This window comes from Pantherophis guttatus, chromosome 2 (genome assembly GCF_059756535.1).
Source record: "Pantherophis guttatus breed Tessera chromosome 2, ASM5975653v1, whole genome shotgun sequence".
In the NCBI taxonomy this organism is placed as follows: Eukaryota; Metazoa; Chordata; class Lepidosauria; order Squamata; family Colubridae; genus Pantherophis; species Pantherophis guttatus.
The window spans coordinates 98,746,709-98,764,383 of record NC_142064.1 but is presented as its reverse complement, the minus strand read 5'-3'; the positions used below and the strand labels follow the sequence as shown (position 1 = coordinate 98,764,383).

At 37.5% G+C, this 17,675-nt stretch overlaps 2 protein-coding genes across 5 annotated transcripts; one reads left to right on the top strand and one right to left on the bottom strand.

Annotated features, from left to right (window-relative positions):
• Positions 1 to 62: 62 nt before the first annotated feature.
• On the bottom strand, positions 63 to 7,623 carry LOC148115212 (uncharacterized). Of its 4 annotated transcripts, none has more exons than XM_087888291.1 (11): positions 3,288 to 7,623; positions 3,003 to 3,085; positions 2,513 to 2,667; positions 2,339 to 2,429; positions 2,171 to 2,265; positions 1,895 to 1,958; positions 1,732 to 1,794; positions 1,414 to 1,557; positions 1,028 to 1,123; positions 630 to 691; positions 63 to 266 (listed from the first exon to the last, which is right to left on the bottom strand). In XM_087888291.1, exons 5-9 carry the CDS (start codon positions 2,239 to 2,241, stop codon positions 1,034 to 1,036), a joined length of 432 nt encoding a protein of 143 aa, XP_087744417.1. In that variant the 5' UTR covers positions 2,242 to 2,265; positions 2,339 to 2,429; positions 2,513 to 2,667; positions 3,003 to 3,085; positions 3,288 to 7,623; the 3' UTR covers positions 63 to 266; positions 630 to 691; positions 1,028 to 1,033. The 4 variants fall into 4 exon arrangements, with proteins under 4 accessions (XP_087744417.1, XP_087744419.1, XP_087744416.1 ...); XM_087888293.1 differs by having other exon boundaries at positions 2,171 to 2,252; XM_087888290.1 differs by having other exon boundaries at positions 2,171 to 2,429.
• On the top strand, positions 7,579 to 17,641 carry PPP2CB (protein phosphatase 2 catalytic subunit beta). Its single transcript, XM_034410829.3, has 7 exons — positions 7,579 to 7,999; positions 12,448 to 12,657; positions 12,757 to 12,930; positions 14,069 to 14,158; positions 14,357 to 14,518; positions 15,437 to 15,555; positions 17,010 to 17,641. Exons 1-7 carry the CDS (start codon positions 7,898 to 7,900, stop codon positions 17,080 to 17,082), a joined length of 930 nt encoding a protein of 309 aa, XP_034266720.1. The 5' UTR covers positions 7,579 to 7,897; the 3' UTR covers positions 17,083 to 17,641.
• Positions 17,642 to 17,675: the final 34 nt, after the last annotated feature.

Genomic DNA, 17,675 nt, shown 5'->3' with positions numbered 1-17,675 from the left:
TATCATTCTACCTACTGAATGCTACCCTGATAGTTAAAGGAAAATAATTGTGGTCAATGAACAACTATTTAACTGTTGCTTTTATTTTTTAGCACTTAACAATATAGATAAAAAGATAACAAATTGAAAAATCTCAGAATTAACAAGAACAAGAACAAGAAAAACAACAAAAAAACATCAATTCCAGGGGAAAACAGCTCCATGCAGGGCTTTGTAGGTGGGGGTGATTCTGCCCTCCATCTCGATACTCCGTTGCTGAAGCCGTCCTATAGACAGACAGAATAACAGAGTTGGAAGGCACTTTGGAGGTCTTCTAGTCCAAACTCATGAACACGTTCCCAGCATCGCCTCTGTCTGTCTGCTGTGCTAAATAGCCAGCTTCTGGTGCAGCCGATTGAGAATGGCGAGAATGGCTCCTTGCAAGTAATCAAGTTGACCTTTGCTGCTCCTGCCTTTTCTCTGCCCTAAGTGTTCTTGGTTCAGGTACAGAAGGCAGTTCCCCCTCCACATCACTAACCAGCTGGGAGCTGTGTGCTTTCCCCACCTGAACCCTCAAGGCTGCCCTGCTCCAGCTGTTGTTTCAGACAAATCACTCTCAGCAGGCTGCTCGGAGCCATTGACCAACTCACCTCCTGAGATGCTGGTTTCTCCTCCTCCAAGCTGACATCTGGAGTGGAATCTGAGGAAACATCTGGGGGAGAAATCAAAGGCTATTATTATTACCACTTTGCTCTTCCTGGAGCTACTTGTAATTGCCCTCCACTCTTCCCAGGTAGCGTATTGGACACCTTCCGATCTGAGGGGCTCATCTTCTGGCATTGTAGTTTTTAGCCTTTTGATACTTTTCCTGGGGTTTTCTTCCTAAGGATACTGGAGATGGTTGCCATTTCCTTCTCCAGTGAACCATGTTGTGTTAGTACCCTCGACTATGACCTGTCTGACCTAGATGGCCTGCACAGCATAGCTCATTGCTTCATTGAGCTTCGTAAGGCAAGGCAGTGACCTGTGAAGAGGGTAAAATAGATACCTCTTCTCATAAAAGAAGGCAGTCCAGGGAATCCAGGATGTCCTCTTCCAGGCTGCTGAGATCCTCCAGGGTGTCTTTCCCGTCTTCTGGAGAATCCTGTGAATGACAATGATTTCTCTTTAGCCATCAGAGAAAAGAAACGTAGAATTCCTAAAAGAATGGGGATCACATTTCCCATTTAGGACACCAGTCCCTGCTGCTTTGTGGCAAAGGAACCAATCGCACCAGAGCTTGAGTGCATATAGTTAGCCTAAGTATGCTGTCCTAAGGGCCAGGTGTCCCCTTTTCTCCACTGCCAACAGCATTCCAGCACAGTTCATCAGGTTAGGAGAATTGACTAGAGGGACTCTATCCCTGCCCAACCGAAAACACTTTGTCTTTCTTACCCATGGACTGGAAGAAGGGCTGACTTCTGAAGCCTCTGCATCCTGGTCCCAGCTATCCTGAGATTCCTCCTCCAGGAGTTCAGCAAGGGAGTACAAGTCCCACAGGCTGCTAGTCCTGGAGCCCACCAGGTCTGTCAGCAAATCCTGCAAATGACACTGGTTGTTAAATCCTAAGCTTTCTGTGTCCCAATAAGATTCCTAAAGGATAGGGTGCATTCAGGCCCTATGGGCCAACAGCAAGAGAGCCTTCGCAAGCCTTAAGCTTAGAAGGATGTATAGCACAATTTCTCCCACTTCCCATTGCTAAAACCTTCTTACCTCTGAAGGTGTTTTCTCCTCGTTAGGAGAGAGCTCCTCCTCCACTGGTTGGTCTTGTGGTTCCTGAAATAAAAAGCCAAAGATTCCATCTGTTGGCATATCAAGAAATCCACAGGGACAGGGCTTCTTCGTTTCATATTGGGAGGAACTGTCCAGGACTTACCAACTCAGTGCAGGTCTCCAAAATGGTGGACAGCTGCGGTCTCCGGTGCTCTTGCCTTTCCTCTCTGTGGGGAGAAAATCAAAGGGCCAAAGATCAAGTGTAGCCATGGGCCCTTTTTCAAGAGTGGTCGTGTGGAGGCTCTAAGAACCTTTCCAGATGTCCTGCCAAGGAGCTTGGCCTGCCAGTGGGATTGCCCTGATCATTCTTCGTTTAGCAGAAGCAGAGGCAGAGATGCCTCCCCTCTGCAAAAGTTTCACCCTCTGAAGTGTTACCTACCCTGAAAGAAAGGCACTGTCTCCTCCTGCATGTCCCTCCTCCACATCCCTTGGGCTCTTAGCCTTCTCCATCGGTCAGCATTCTTCCGATGGATCCTGAAATAAGAATGCAAATATTCCATCTATTAGCATATTAACAAATGCACAGAGACAGGGATTCTGCCATTACCATGGGGAGGAGCTGGTCTGGCCTTATCAACTCAGTGCAGGTCTCCAAAATTGTAGAGAGCCGTGGCGTCCACTTCGATGTCTTCTCATTTCTGAGGAGAGAATTAAGGGCCTGAGTCATTCTTCTTTTAGCAGAAGTAGAGGCAGAGGGTAGCGATGCCTCCCCTCTGCATACCTTTCTTCTAGCCATTCTCTTTAGGGCTTCAGTTAGCCGCCTTCTTGAGGTCTTCAGAATCCCTCAGCTGGGAACTCTAACCTCCTTAAAATGAGAGCTGGCCAGACAACTTCCTTCCTGGGACTCCAGGCGGTGGCAGGAGCACCCATCACAACCTGCAAGTAACAATTGTTTCATTGAAGGTATACATTAAAAGTGCTCTGGATGTGGTGGAATGTTTATCTTCCCCAGGAGGGAAGGGCTACATTACACAGGGCAAAGAGACAGCAGATCATGGGAAATGTGGCTGATAGGAAGAGACTCAAAATGGCTCTTCCTTAGGATTTCCCAGGATTTTCCTTTCCAAGCCATCAAGATTTCCCATGAATCCAAGGAGCTCTTCTTCAGTTTTCTAGGCTGGCCAAGTTCCCCCCAAGTGGGGATTTGTCCCTTCCCCCACCCAGTTTTGAAGCATGAACCCCCACTGGCCATGTTGCAGAAGCATCCTTACCCCTGGAAAGGAAGATACGTCTCCATCAGACACATGAAGATGTGTCTCCAATTCTCCCTGCTGGTCATCTGGTTCCTGTGCCTCTTGAATAAGAAGGTGACATGTCAAAGAACATCCATCTAGCTGAGCCTCTCCTTTCTAAGCCTGGCTAGTCAGCCTGCTTATCTTTTTGCCCCTGAAGCCCCTTCTGGACAGAAAGCCATTTTTGTAAGAGGCTCTTACAAACTCAGCAGTCCATCAATTGTGCCCCACCATGACCAGGGTTTAAGGAGAAGGTGGTGGTACCTGTCAGGAGACACAGGAAAGTCTTCAATGTTGCTCTTCAAACAACAGAAAAGCTGCGAACACCTTTTCCAGATGTTCTGTGAAGAGAAGAGAAATAGACATGAGTCAGTCAGAAGAGTCAAGAAGCATGATTTTCTCCTCTACCGCCAGTTTCTCTGCAGATTCTCTGCCAGATGTAATTACTTTACAGATAAAGATATACTTTCTGAGTGGCAAGATTTAAAAAATCCACTTGGTCAGTCAACATTCTTTCTAGATTAAAGAAGCAGGAAAAAACAAAAGCATTTCAAGGATTTAAATTTTCAGCAAAAAATGGTTAAGAAGAATTGGATGTAAGAAAGTTTAAAATGGGTAAAGGGGACAATAATTTTGAAACCTTAAACTTTGATGAAAGTGCTTTTGAAAATATTTGAATTAAACAAACAGACCTCACTTTTGTAGGAATATTATTTGTTTAGCATTAAAGAGTGTAGACAACTGGATGATTGTACAAAATACAACTAAATATGATATAAGCCAGATCATGATGGTGACTGTAACTATAGAATGCTATTTGAAATGAAAGCATTAAGGGCACAAAAAGATAAAACACAAAAAGGGGGAAACCTACCCTTTTTTACTTTCCCTCTTGTAATTAAGACTCTATCAAAAGCATTTTTTAAAATTTCATGGATAATTTAAAGCTTGCTGCTGCATGAAGACACAAAAATGGAACTTCAAAAGGCATGCTTATTTTTCTGAAAAAGTTTTTTTTTTTAGAACAGTGATTTGGATTCTGAGGGGTTTGATAACTAAGGTTCATAGAGATATTGCCAATGCCCTTTTCAGATTGTTTTTTTTTTAATGGAAACTCGGATCTTTTAGATGGAGGGTAAATAATGGGGGACTGTGAAAAGAAATTTAGAACAGTTTTCTTAAAAATAATAAAATGGTAGAGATATAAGAATGATTTGGAATGCAAATAAAGCCTTCATCTTGCCTAAATACAATTGTGTTGTATTTATGTAACATAATAGTGAACTAAAAAAAAAAGGCAAGAGAAAACACAAGTTATTTTGGATGAAATAAATGAAAGACAAATTTAAAAAATTCCCAAAGAAGATAAAAATATTTTCTGTCAGGGAATTGCGCAGCCAGTATCCAAAGGAGGTTAGAGATATTGACATGAACTTATAGTTTTATATAAATAAATATGTTTTACAACTGTATACACGGCAAACTAGAGAGTAAGGCAAACAGGAGCATCATGAGGTAAATCACAGAGTACACAGGGCACACAGAAGAAAAAGGCAGGAAAAAAGGGAAACGCCTCCTCCCACTCCACAACGGTAGCAACCAATCACAGCATAGATTGCCACATACAGGAGCCAGCTGCTACCAATCAAGGCTCATTACACAACCGCACTGCCCCAGCTAGTAAATTTAAGTATCTTAACATTTTCTCAACAAATTAAGTTCCTACAGTGAGAATTAAACGGAAATAAAAATGAACTATGCAAAATAAATAAATTGCAAATAAACCAAGGAAGTGGCTGGTATATAAATTTTGAGAAGAAAAAGAAAAGACTGAAATTACAAGAGGGAGATACTGAAATAGCAGATACTGTAGTTATGCAAAAAGTATAATCATAGTGATTCATGGATATTGTAAAGGACAAGAAATTTTCATGGAAAAATAGATGGATATTTAAAGACACAAAATTTACCAAAGATTACATAGAAAAAGAATGGATCCATAATAATGAAGTTTGCAAAACTATATATATAGTTTTATAGTATTTATAGTTTCTCAATGCTTTGAGAATGAACTTTTGCAAGCTTTACAAAATATAATGAATTTGGAATTACAGAGGGAAAGATGCCAGAGAGCTAAGAAGAGGCTAATATAGCATTAATGCCTAAGGTGGGACAAAATTTGACTTTAATAAGAAAGTATCAACGGATAACATTATAATAACATATAATTTTGCAGGAATTTAAGTTTGAGGTTCAGTGTGAGTTTTTACCTAAACACAGTTAAAAGCTAATATTAGAAATATGTTGGACATTTTGGAATACTTGGAGCAACACAATGAAAAACAAGCCACATTCATTTTTTTTAGACACAAAGGCCTTTGACAATTTGAACTGGGCTTTCCTGTTTAAAGTTTTGGAAGATATGAATTTTGGAATGGATATTATAAAGAGGTTAAGATCGATATACACACAAATAATTGTTAGTGGAGAGCTATAAAAATCCTGTGAGCTATAAAAAGAGACAAGACAGAGAATGCCTGTTGCCTGTTCTGCCGTTTATTTTAGTTCTTGAAATATTGAATAAGGATGTTAAAAATGAAATATTTGGGAAAGTAAAATTAATAAAGAAACTTATAGGGCATTGGCTGATGATTTGCTATTGATTCTTAAGGATCCACTAAAGGGATTAAAAAGGCATCAATGGAAAAATTAAAAGAGTTTTTTACACTAGCAGATTTTAAGATTAATAATCAGAAGACAAAGATATTAACAAAACATAAAAATAGAGGATCAAAAAGAATAAAGAAAACAGGTTTTAAGATTGAGACAAAGTAAACTAGCTCAGTATCATAATGACAAAGGCAAAATGTAAGTTGTTATAAATTGTTTATATTTGTTTTGTATATGTGATTTTATCCATTTGTTGTGTGCCACCCAGAGGTACCTTTGGTGAGATGGGCAGCTATATAAATGTGATTAATAAGTAAATAAATTATGTTAAGATATGGAATGAAGCTAAAAAAGAAATATATGTTAAGGTGGGAAACACTGCAATTTTTATTGTTGGAGAAAATTCCTGTGATAAAAATGAATGCTTTGCTTGGAGTGATATTTTCATTTCTTGATCTGAGGCAATCCAATAATGTCTTTCCTTGAGATTTAACTAAACCAGGGTGCAAAAAAGACTGCCAATGGTTATAGAAAATGCAATTAACAAAGTAAGTACAAGGTTAGGGTTAGGGTTAAGGTCGGCAGTTCAGCAGTTCGAATCCCTAGTGCTGTGTAATGGGATGAGCTCCTGTTACTTGTCCCAGCTTCTGCCAACCTAGCAGTTCAAAAGCACGTTAAAAATGCAAGTAGAAAAATAGGGACCACCTTTGGTGGGAAGGTAACAGTGTTCCATACGCCTTTGGCATTTAGTCATGCCAGCCACATGACCACGAAGACATCTTCGGACAGTACTGGCTCTTCGGCTTTGAAATGGAGATGAGCATCGCCCCCTAGATTCGGGAACGACTAGCACATATGTCTGAGGGGAACCTTTATCTTTACCTTAGGTTGGAATCTACTTGGCTAAGTATATCTGAAAAATCTTAGCTGTTAATAAAATTAATACAAATCTGCACCGTGGCATTGCTACTAAAAAGCTAAGCTGGGCCTGACTCCTGGTGATATCAATAATACATTAATGTAGGTTTCTACCAATGTGTTTTTGAACCAACTGTCTCAACCTAATCTTTGCTGATGAACTTATCTCCAAGTACTAATTAGGTCACATCCAGTTAAATAATTAACATATAGTTTACAATATGGAAAAGATGCTTTAAAATACAAATATACTATAATGAATCTTCAGGAGAGATGGGATGCCTTCAACAAAACCACGTATTCAGCTAAAACTTGAAGAAAACAAATTCAGATGGCCAAAGCCAAGGCCAAGATACTACAGGTTGTCCTCAATTTACAACCACAATTGAGGCAAAAATTATGTTGTTAAGTGAGAAATTTGTTAAGTGAGTCTTGGTCCATTTTATGACTTTTCTTGCCACACTTGTTAAGTGAATCACTGCAGTTGTTAAATTAGTAACACGGTTGTTAAGTGAATCTGGTTTCCCCATTGACTTTGCTTGTCAGAAGGTCTCAAAAGTAATCACATGACCACAGGGCACTGCAAGTCATAAATGTGAATCAGTTGTTAAACATCCAAATATAAATCCTGTGACCATGAGGATGCTACAACAGTCGTAAGTGTGAAAAATGGTCATAGGTAACTTTTCAGTGCGTTATAACTTCGGTCGCTAAGCGAACTGTTGTAAGTCGAGGACTACCTGTTCTTTCACTTTCTATTTCCCCTTTGTTCCTACTGCTATATCATAGGGCTGTTTATGCTTCAGAAAAGTGGTTGGAAAAGTGACTTCCACTCACTTACTACCTGGATTATTAATAAATTGGGTATTGCAGCCTGGGTTGTGACCCCCGAAAATCTTCACCGACGTTTTCTTTGGCCGACCAGGGGCTGCGCTCGATTCGAATAAAGAGCTGAGTCCTCCAAGTGGAAGGGGGCGCTCTCACCCATTTGACGTGAGACGTAAAGCGGAAGTGCGCAATGCCGTGACCGTCCGCCATTACACGGTGCCGGAGAAAGAAGGAGGGAGGCCTAGGCTCTCGCGCGCCCTGTCGAGACGGGCGGTTGGGCCTCTCTGCCCGTTGGTCCCTCCCCTTTTCCTTCCTTCGGCGCCACGGCGGCGGCGGCCTTCCCTTTCCCTCCGTCTCCCTCTTGCTGCTTTTGGGCCTCCCCGAAGCACGCCGCGCTGGCCGCGCCGCCGAGCGCTCTCCTTCCTCGAAACTGAGCTGGCGGCAGGCGGCGGGCCGGCATGGAGGACAAGAGCTTTACCAAGGACTTGGACCAATGGATCGAGCAGCTCAACGAGTGCAAGCAGCTGAGCGAGAGCCAAGTGCGGACCCTGTGCGAGAAGGTGGGTGAGACGCGGAAGGGGGAAAGCGGGCTCTGGGTTGGGGTCGACTTCGCTCGTTTTCCTATCCGAAAGACGCCTCCCATAGAAGGGAAGGGTGGGAAAAGAAAACGAGGCCGAGAATTGCTTCAGAAAAGGCGTTGGTTTGTTTCCTTCTGCTAGTAGCTTGAGGGTACCGTAGAACAGGCTCTGAGAGCCAAGGCTAAAAGATGGAGACAGATTTCTGAACAGGGTGATTTTATCAAGAAAGGTCTTTGCCTACCTGATATATTTATATATATATCTATATATCCAGATTAAAGGAGAGCCTGAGAATCGTTCTCAGACGATACTTTTCTCCTCGGCTTTTAATTTTTTTAAAAATATGCGCACATCGTAGCCGTTGTCTTCCTGAGAATGTTTTTGTAGCCTTAATTGTCCTTGTTTCTGAGATTTTGTCTTGTGATCGGCAAAGGTGGACATGGGGAGGCTTTGCATTTCTGTTTTGCCAGGGGAGAGTCAAGGTCAGGCAGGATGAAAATGAAAAAACGGTGGAATGATCTCTGTGATCCGTGGTATAGAAGGCAAAACACACAAAAACGAGTGGGATAGATTTTGTCTACTCTCGCTTGTTCACTTTTTATTTCTGGTTGATTTATATGACTGATTTATATACAGCCATGACATTTGTTGGAGAAAGATGAATAGAACACTCTAGTGGGACTTCCTGCACCACAGTAAAATAATGAGTATCTAGGAAGAGTTTAACATTATTTTAATTAAATATGGAGTTGGAAAACAGGTTGTGAAAAGTTAATGATAATGCTTCTAGATTAACTTCTCTTCCCTTTATTTCCCCCCCTACATATATTTAAAACACTGAAGATTCACAGATTTTTATTTGTTTAAACACACAATTCTTATTTACACAAACTACAAACACCATAGTACATGTTATATTCATAGCTAGAGCTACTGAAAGATTAACAGGGTACAGTGGTTGTGTACTTGGTGTCCTTTGATGATTCAGTTATCTTCATTTGTGTAACATTCCTATCTACTGTGAAGATGAGGCATAAATAGGACCCAGTGCATTTAAAGAATTTTTATTCAAAATTATATTTCTTTTAGTTGCCAGTGGTAAATAAAACTCCTTTTACTGAGATCTCAACTAATGCAGCTTTCTCTGTTCTAGTTATGTTATTTCACTTGAAGAACTCATTTTTTTCAACAAAAAGTGCTGAAGTACAATAGATGCTTATATGTACATTTCCCATATGTGGAATAACCATGAGGAGACTAAAACATAAATTTTTAAATTAATAGGATTCTCCCTCAGTTTGAACATAATAAAGCAGTCTGGTTTATGATTTTTTTCAGGCAGATCAGAATCAAAATATGTCTTACGTTAATAATTTACACATTAAATTTCTTAAGAGGTCCCTGAGCTGAATTATAGGTTTGGGCATGTATTTAGTATAGAAGTCATGAAAGCTTTGAATTTCTTCATATTTTTATTAAAGGTAGGAGATATGTGATACTCTGGCTACATTGGGGTTTTTTTCTTAATGCTACTCTCAACTTCTATATACACGTAGTTGCTTAATGTTGATTTAAAACTGCTTGAAGATATTCCTTTTTGGTTAAGGTACCAATCCTTCAAAAATGTATCCTTACTCTGTTTTACAACAACCTCAGTCTGTTATTTTCAGCCTTTGGCTCTAAAAAAGCTCCTCATACCCAGAGGCTGGCCTTGAATACTGTTTGGTCCTAATAAATAATTGACTCTCCCTAGGACCTGATAGACCACCTATTTTTGCAAGGGCTTCTGCTCTAAAATAGAGCCTTGAACTTTGAAATGAAACATAATTTACATGGGCCTCTTTATAACAGAGCAAGCCATATGAAATAATGGCATTATCACTATTAAAATTAAAAATATTTGGAAGTTGGTAGTTGCTAGTTTTGAGTCTTAGGTAGTCCTTGTTTTACGACCAGTTGCTTAATTGCTGTTCAGAGTTACAACAGACTTGAAAAAATTAATTTATGACCTGTTGAAGTTATGACTGCCAAACCATCATCACACTCAGATCGCATTTCAGGTGCTTGGCAACTGGCTGGAATTTATAGCTAGTTATAGTGTCACATGATGGTGTTTTATAATTTTATTTTGCAGTTTTCTGACAAAAAAAATGCCATTGGATCAACTGCATTTTGACTTATGACCACATGATTTGCTTAACAACTGTCATAAAAAATGGTTGTAAAATTGAGTCCGGTTGAATGGTGACTCTACTTACAACTGCAACAACTTACGAATTCCAGGCTCAATTGTGAGCATAAGTCAAGGACTACCTGTATAAATGCAGCAGTTGTTACTTTGCTGCCAAAAAAAGGAATGAATATGAACTAGTAATATTTGAAATAAAAACATGTAGACTTTCAAGTTATGCAGATGATTTCTGTGTAATTTAAAATTTATATATTTCCATCTAATCTGGTGGGGCCAATATTTGAAATTCCTTCATTTTTTTCGACTTGTTTTATCTTTGCAGTATTGGAATAGTATTTTTTTAGCCATTTCTAGCAAAAGAACAATAACCAAAAGTGTTACTGATATAGGTTAACAATGTTAGCATGATATTAGGTAGTCCTTGACTTACAAACATTCATTTACTGACCATTCGAAGTTAACAGTGGCTCTGAAAAAGTGACTAATAATCATTTTTCACACTTAAATCCCCATGGTCATGTGATTAAAATTTGGATATTTGGCAACTGGCATGTATTTATGACAGTTGCTGTGTTTTGAGGTCATGTGATCACCTTTTGTGATCTGACAAGAAGTCAATGGGGAAGCCAGATTTACTTGACTGTAACTTAACTGTAACTTAACAGTTATAGTATTTCACTTAACAGCTATGGCAAGAAAAGTCGTAAAATGGGGCAAAATGCACTTAACAGTTTTGCTTAGCAATGGTAATTTTGGGCTCAGTTGTGATTGTAAGTCAGTGACTAATTGCATTATGGAAGGATTGAGAATTAAATGAAGCCCCTACTCTATTACATGCAAAAGTTTCAGCATAGCCCTGGGAGTTAACAAAGTAAACAAAAGTTCTTATTTAAAATTGTGTTTCAATTAAATTGATTTTTTAAATTTTAAATTGTCTTTTATTTTTAAAATTATTAATATCATGGCATGTTTCTCATTCTAAATATAGACGTATTAAGACATAGATATTTCATGTTTACATAGAGTTCCTTTGCCAGTCACACAGGTATTCATTTCAGATTTTCAGTCATAAATTTGAAAAATGGAGAACCACTTTTACAATACATAATTACTAGTTACTACTTGTTTCTATTAAATTTGTAGAAATATTAGGTAAGTACTAAATTAAAACAATTCCCTTAATTGTGAAACCTTTTTTACAATTTTATATCTAATGACATAAAATGCTTTCACCATTTAATATTAATTAAAAATAAATCATCTAAGATAAGACCTAATAGTAAAAATGTAAGAATATAACAATGTAATTATTTTCTAATAAGAATTGGTACATTACTAGATATACAAATGCATGTAATATATAAGATTTATTCAACAGAACTATATTGTATTACTGTAATTTTATACAGTTTCTAAATTGTGTAATAATGTGCCCTTTTTCTAAACTAAGAAAAATAAAAATTACATGCAATGTAATGCTAACTTTAGATATTACTTAGATATTATTTAGATATTTAAGTAATACTATATGTGAAGACCTATCAATGACTTATTAGATCAGGGCTGTCAAACTTGTGGGCCGGATGCGTCATACGCTGGCCACGGCCATTCCCAGTTTAGCAAAGGGGGGGAAACGTCTTGATATGTCACGTGATGACGCCATGAGGATGTGGGTTTGACACCCCTGTGTTAGATTTATAAAGCATAGGTTTTCAAATCCAGTAATCCAATCCACTCTGTATTTTATTGTTGGCAAATGATGTGCTTGGGAGAAAAAAGTTCTAATTCCTAAAAACTAGTATCTTTTAAAAGTTATCATTGGTAAAAGATTGCAGGTGGAAAAAAACAACAATGTTCTAGTTAGTGTTTAATTTTTTGGTACCTTCAGTTTTTTAGCCTGTTGCTGATGAAATTCAGGTTTGTATATACTGTGTATTTATAATTAAAAGCCTTCCCTGAGTTTTTTAAATATATGTTTTCATTCTCCTAATTTTATTAAACTACCTTAATTGCCAGTTACAGGTAAGAAAATGAGGTTGGAGGGAAACAACTGAGTGAGCAAAATTATGAGTATAGTTGAGGCTGAACAGGATTTTGAATCTGTAACATGACTTCACAGAAATATCCTAAATTTTCTGTTAGGAATTTTTCTTGACGTTTGTTTAATTTAATTGTAAATCTAATTTAGGCAAGTTTCCCAGCTGATAAGCTGTTTGTATGTTTTTTCCTCCTTTATTAGGCTAAAGAGATACTAACAAAAGAATCAAATGTTCAGGAGGTTCGTTGTCCTGTCACAGTGTGTGGGGATGTCCATGGGCAATTCCACGATCTTATGGAGCTTTTTAGAATTGGTGGGAAATCGCCAGATACAAACTACCTATTCATGGGAGATTATGTTGACAGAGGCTATTACTCAGTGGAAACTGTGACACTTCTTGTGGCATTAAAGGTGAGTTTGTAAAACTCAGGTTATTAGAAGCCTATCTGTAATGATGTAACCAATTATATGGATGGATTATTACAATGTCTGTTTATTCTCTGTGATTAGGTGCGCTACCCGGAACGCATTACAATTCTAAGAGGCAACCATGAAAGCAGACAAATTACACAAGTATATGGCTTTTATGATGAATGTCTGCGGAAATATGGAAATGCCAATGTTTGGAAATATTTCACAGATTTATTTGATTATCTTCCTCTTACAGCTCTAGTAGATGGGCAGGTAAGTAATGTTATGCAACTATGTGGTCTCATTAGGTTTCATTAAAGTTTGATCATTTGATAAAATAATTAATTTATATTATCATCTTTGAATAATAAATGAGTATCTAGTATTGTCTTTTTTGTTACTCTTGGAAATCTTTCTCGAAGATGCAGGTGTGTGAAAGTTAGTATAACAATTGCCTAATGGTAGTATAATTGCCTGATGCCTCAGATTTCACATCCTCAATTCATGTCATTAAATGAAAATGTCCATATACACATTCACTGTTGAGGGTAAAACTTCCCTCTGCATAGTAGGCAACAGACCGGACAGCAAAGAGATATGTTGCTGGTTAAACACACAGATACTCACAGACTCCGAATGGTGAAAAATAAAACATTCTTTACTCTTAGTGAAAAAACAAACTTGGTTTCTCAAAACAATGATAAAACGTCTTTGAATAATCACTGTCCAATACAAAACATAGTTTGCTTACAGTTCTCTTCAGTCACACACAGTCCCTCTTCAGGAGATCAATCATCAAATAGCAGGAGCAGGAGCTCCCGGGCTTCCTGTCTACTTTTATGGCTGCCTGATAATAACACAGCCAATCATTCTTCTTATATCATTTAAAGTCACAAACATAGTTTTTCTATATATTATCTACCCAACCGTAGGATAAATATCCAACATTCACAATACATTTATACACAACAAAGGGTTAACATTCAGAAGACCATATAGTTCTAGAGATATAACTTAAAATATTAGTCTAAATAAAATGTGCTTGTATAGCTTAAAATTTTGAATACCCAGGAAAATCAGAAGCTGTACTACTATTAACTATACCATACTGTGTTACTTAGATTGAACAGTTGGGAAATGTAATGGGGGTTAGAGATAAAAAAGCAGTGTTATAAATTTCAAAATCAGTGTCTATTAAGCTAAACTATAATTATCCAGTGACAATGACTTGACATTAAGATTCAGATAATCCAAATTAAAGTAAAAATTGCCATATTGGTATGCCAGGAAGAGGGAAGTCTGCTCAGAGTCACACTGTCTTAATTCAGTGGCCTTAAAAAATTAATCAAGAAATAAAGGTTTAAAGTAGACTCTGCCTGCATATGTGTAATTTGATCTTTTCTCTTGTTAGATCTTCTGTCTCCACGGAGGTCTTTCGCCTTCTATAGATACACTGGATCATATTAGAGCACTTGATCGTTTGCAGGAAGTTCCACATGAGGTAACATTAATGGAAATCCTTCTATGGAGATTATGGTATTTTTCCTTTTGCTGAAGAACTTACATTTTAGAATGTTAAAGCAAATTATCAATTTTTTAGAATTGAAGAAACTAAAATTAACATAAAAGCAGCTGATATTGTTCCCATATATTGGAGTTATATACATGTGTACAAACTATTCTTTCCATTTTTAAATAGGGTCCAATGTGTGATCTGTTATGGTCAGATCCAGATGATCGTGGTGGCTGGGGGATCTCTCCACGTGGTGCAGGCTACACGTTTGGTCAGGATATTTCTGAAACATTTAACCATGCCAATGGACTTACATTGGTGTCTCGGGCTCATCAACTTGTAATGGAGGTAAAATTATGTTGTACCAATCAGTTGAGAATTCAGAGTGCCTTATCTTTAGGCAAAAAAAGTTTATATGAAGGAAGTAGTTATATAAATCTGAAATATCAAAGGTGTTTCAGATCTGGCAGTTACACTAGTTGCACCTCTCAGCAGCCATGCCTTTTCTTAGTCCTGTATGGTAGTCTTGTATTCCCAGAGAGTTGTCATAGCAGGTATACCGTGTTACTGTCTCTTTAATGCCTTCTGAACTGAAATGCATTTTTTGTGGTACCATGTATGGCTGTACAAGATCACGGAAAGATTCAACTTCTTTAAAGTTCTGCTGACTGGTACATGAGCATACAAATCTCATTGGAAGTATTTATCTGTCTTTGGATCAGAATATCACAGCTTAATATATATAATCTCATTATAATTGCTTTTTACCAGTAGGTTAAAGGTCAGTACTATGTATGTGTATATATATATATATATATACATACACACACACACACATATATATAATATATATATATATTCAGTCTCCTCTTCAGACTTTGTAAATTCTTTCATCAGTCACTCCTGTAATATCTCTGCAATTCTAATTAGCTTTATATTTTATCAATCTTAATGAAGTCTCACTTTGACATAACTTAAATGAGTGAATTGGAACAGTTTTTAAGAGATGGATGTGTTTAGTTCTTCACAATAAAACATAAGTCAAAGGTTTATGATATTAATGATCCAAGGGTAATATTTTAAATAATTTTGTGGAAGACAAGAACAATTAAGATTTTTCATCTCAGAGTGCATTAAACTCACTATTAACGTCTTATTACATTTCAGTAAAAAGCATTTGCAAAAGATAAAGCAAGGCATTTTTTGAATGTCTCTTAGTTAAGTCATGTATCTTGTTTTATTGAAACTATTTTTCTCCCATTACAGGGCTACAACTGGTGCCATGATCGAAATGTAGTCACTATTTTCAGCGCACCTAATTACTGTTACCGTTGTGGAAATCAGGCTGCTATCATGGAACTAGATGACACTTTAAAATATTCCTTGTAAGAATCTTCAGTTTTAACAAAAAATACATTTTAGCAGAAAAATAAGATTGTAATTTTTATAACGTGAGCCATAAATTAACCCAATAGGTTGTAATTTTGTCACAGAAAAATCAAAGCAAATGAACTAAAGTAAATACAAATTTAGCATGGGATGTGCACAAATACTTATTAGGTTTTTAACTAAACAGGTTGAACATGTTATGTGAACGGACTTTGTGAAAGACATGATAGAATTGAGAACATGTGAACTGAAATTTGCTGGTTTTTTCATATAGTTCTGATTAGACAAGACAACCCTTTTAAAATAAGACTCACTAGAACTTAAAATAACAGAATTGGAACAGACCTTGGAGTTCTTCTTCCCCTGAGAGCCTATACCATTCCAGACAAGTGGTTATCCAGTCTCTTCTTAAAAGCCTCCAGTGATGGAGCACCCACAATTTCTGAAGGCAAGCCCTTCCACTGATTAATTGTACTCGCTGTCAGAAAATTTCTCCTTAGTTTTAGGTTGGATCACTGATAATCTAATTTTAGAGTAATATAAAAAGTAATTTAATTTTTTTAAATTGTACCTTTGTTTCAGTTAGTGCAAAATATTTTCTTTTGATTGTATTACAAATCAAAGCTTCTATTAATGTATAGTGTTTAGTCCTGTTATAAGTAGCTTAAAACATAGTAGAGAACCTGAAAACAAGCTGTATGTGTCCCTTATTGATTGATTGATTGGATTTATATGCCGCCCTTTTCCGGAGACTCAGGGCAGCTTACAATGCGTTAAGCAATAGCCTTCATACTTTTGTATATACCTGCTTAGTAGGGCTTTCGCCCCCCCTCCCCCCAAGCGGTGTTCTTTTTTATACAAAGTCAGCTTATTGCCCCCACAAACCGGGTCCTCATTTTACCTACCTCGAAAGGATGGAAGGCTGAGTCAACCTTGAGCCTGGTGAGATTTGAACTTGCAGTAATTGCAGGCAGCTGGTGTTACTTAACAGTGCTTTAGTCTGCTGCGCCACCAAGGCTCATTCCCCACAACATCCTAAACTCAGGTAAAATAGCTGGATTTCAGCCCATTTTTTCCAAGGATCTAGGTGATTTTAAGCTTGGAATGGGAAGTGTTTGTCCGAGATGCCAGTTGTTGCCCACCCACCCACCCTTAAACACCCTGTTTGCTCAAAACCTGATAGAAATATTTCAGATGTCAGTATTACTTGTTGGTTTCCTGCACTTCTCCAGAGAAGTTTAAATTTAAGTTTCCTCCTTAAACATCACTTGTTTGTGGTATGGCATCTTTTTACTCAAAAAACAAAACAAAACCCTCTTACCTCTTAAAAACCTATTTTGACTTGATTATATGCATATAGATTACATAAATAGTAACAAGTTGAGAATCGCATATAAAGTTTATACGTTCATAATCAGTTAAAGGTAAAGGTTTTGTTTTCTTTCCACAGCCTTCAGTTTGATCCAGCACCTCGCCGTGGAGAGCCTCATGTTACTCGGCGTACCCCAGACTACTTCCTATAAACATCTCAGCCTGGCCTTCAGCAGTACTAGTATACTTGGCTTTTTTTTAAAGCAACAATTTATTTGATAAGTTGAGGTCTGTCTCAGCCTAAAGCCTCTTTATGGACCAAACTGTGCCAGAATGAGGATGAGCAGTTTTGAGCACAACGTAAGACTGACTTCACACACTAAACCTTTTATCAGTCAATCCAACAGCCAGTTTGCCTGCTGTAACTGTAGTAACTGGACTGTTCAGAGAGAAGAGGTAACTAATTTCTCCCTTTCTTGCTTATATGTACATTTTAGTTGTAGTGTTCAACTGGCATGTATTAACATTTTGAAGTTTAATGAAAATGTACAAACTAATGTCCCTCTTAAGCCTATTGCCCTCTATTTTATTGACATAAGTAACTTAACTGGAGAAAAGAAATCTCTTGGGAGTATATTGTCATAAGCTTTCTTTCCATTTAAACTAGGTTACTGTTCTGTGTTGATCCCTTTTTTCTGTATATTTGTCATGAAAGTGCTTGCATCTTATTGATGTATTTGAACAAATAAATCTGCAGATCATTATTCCAAACAGATGGATATGCTGAAATGGAATAATTTATCTG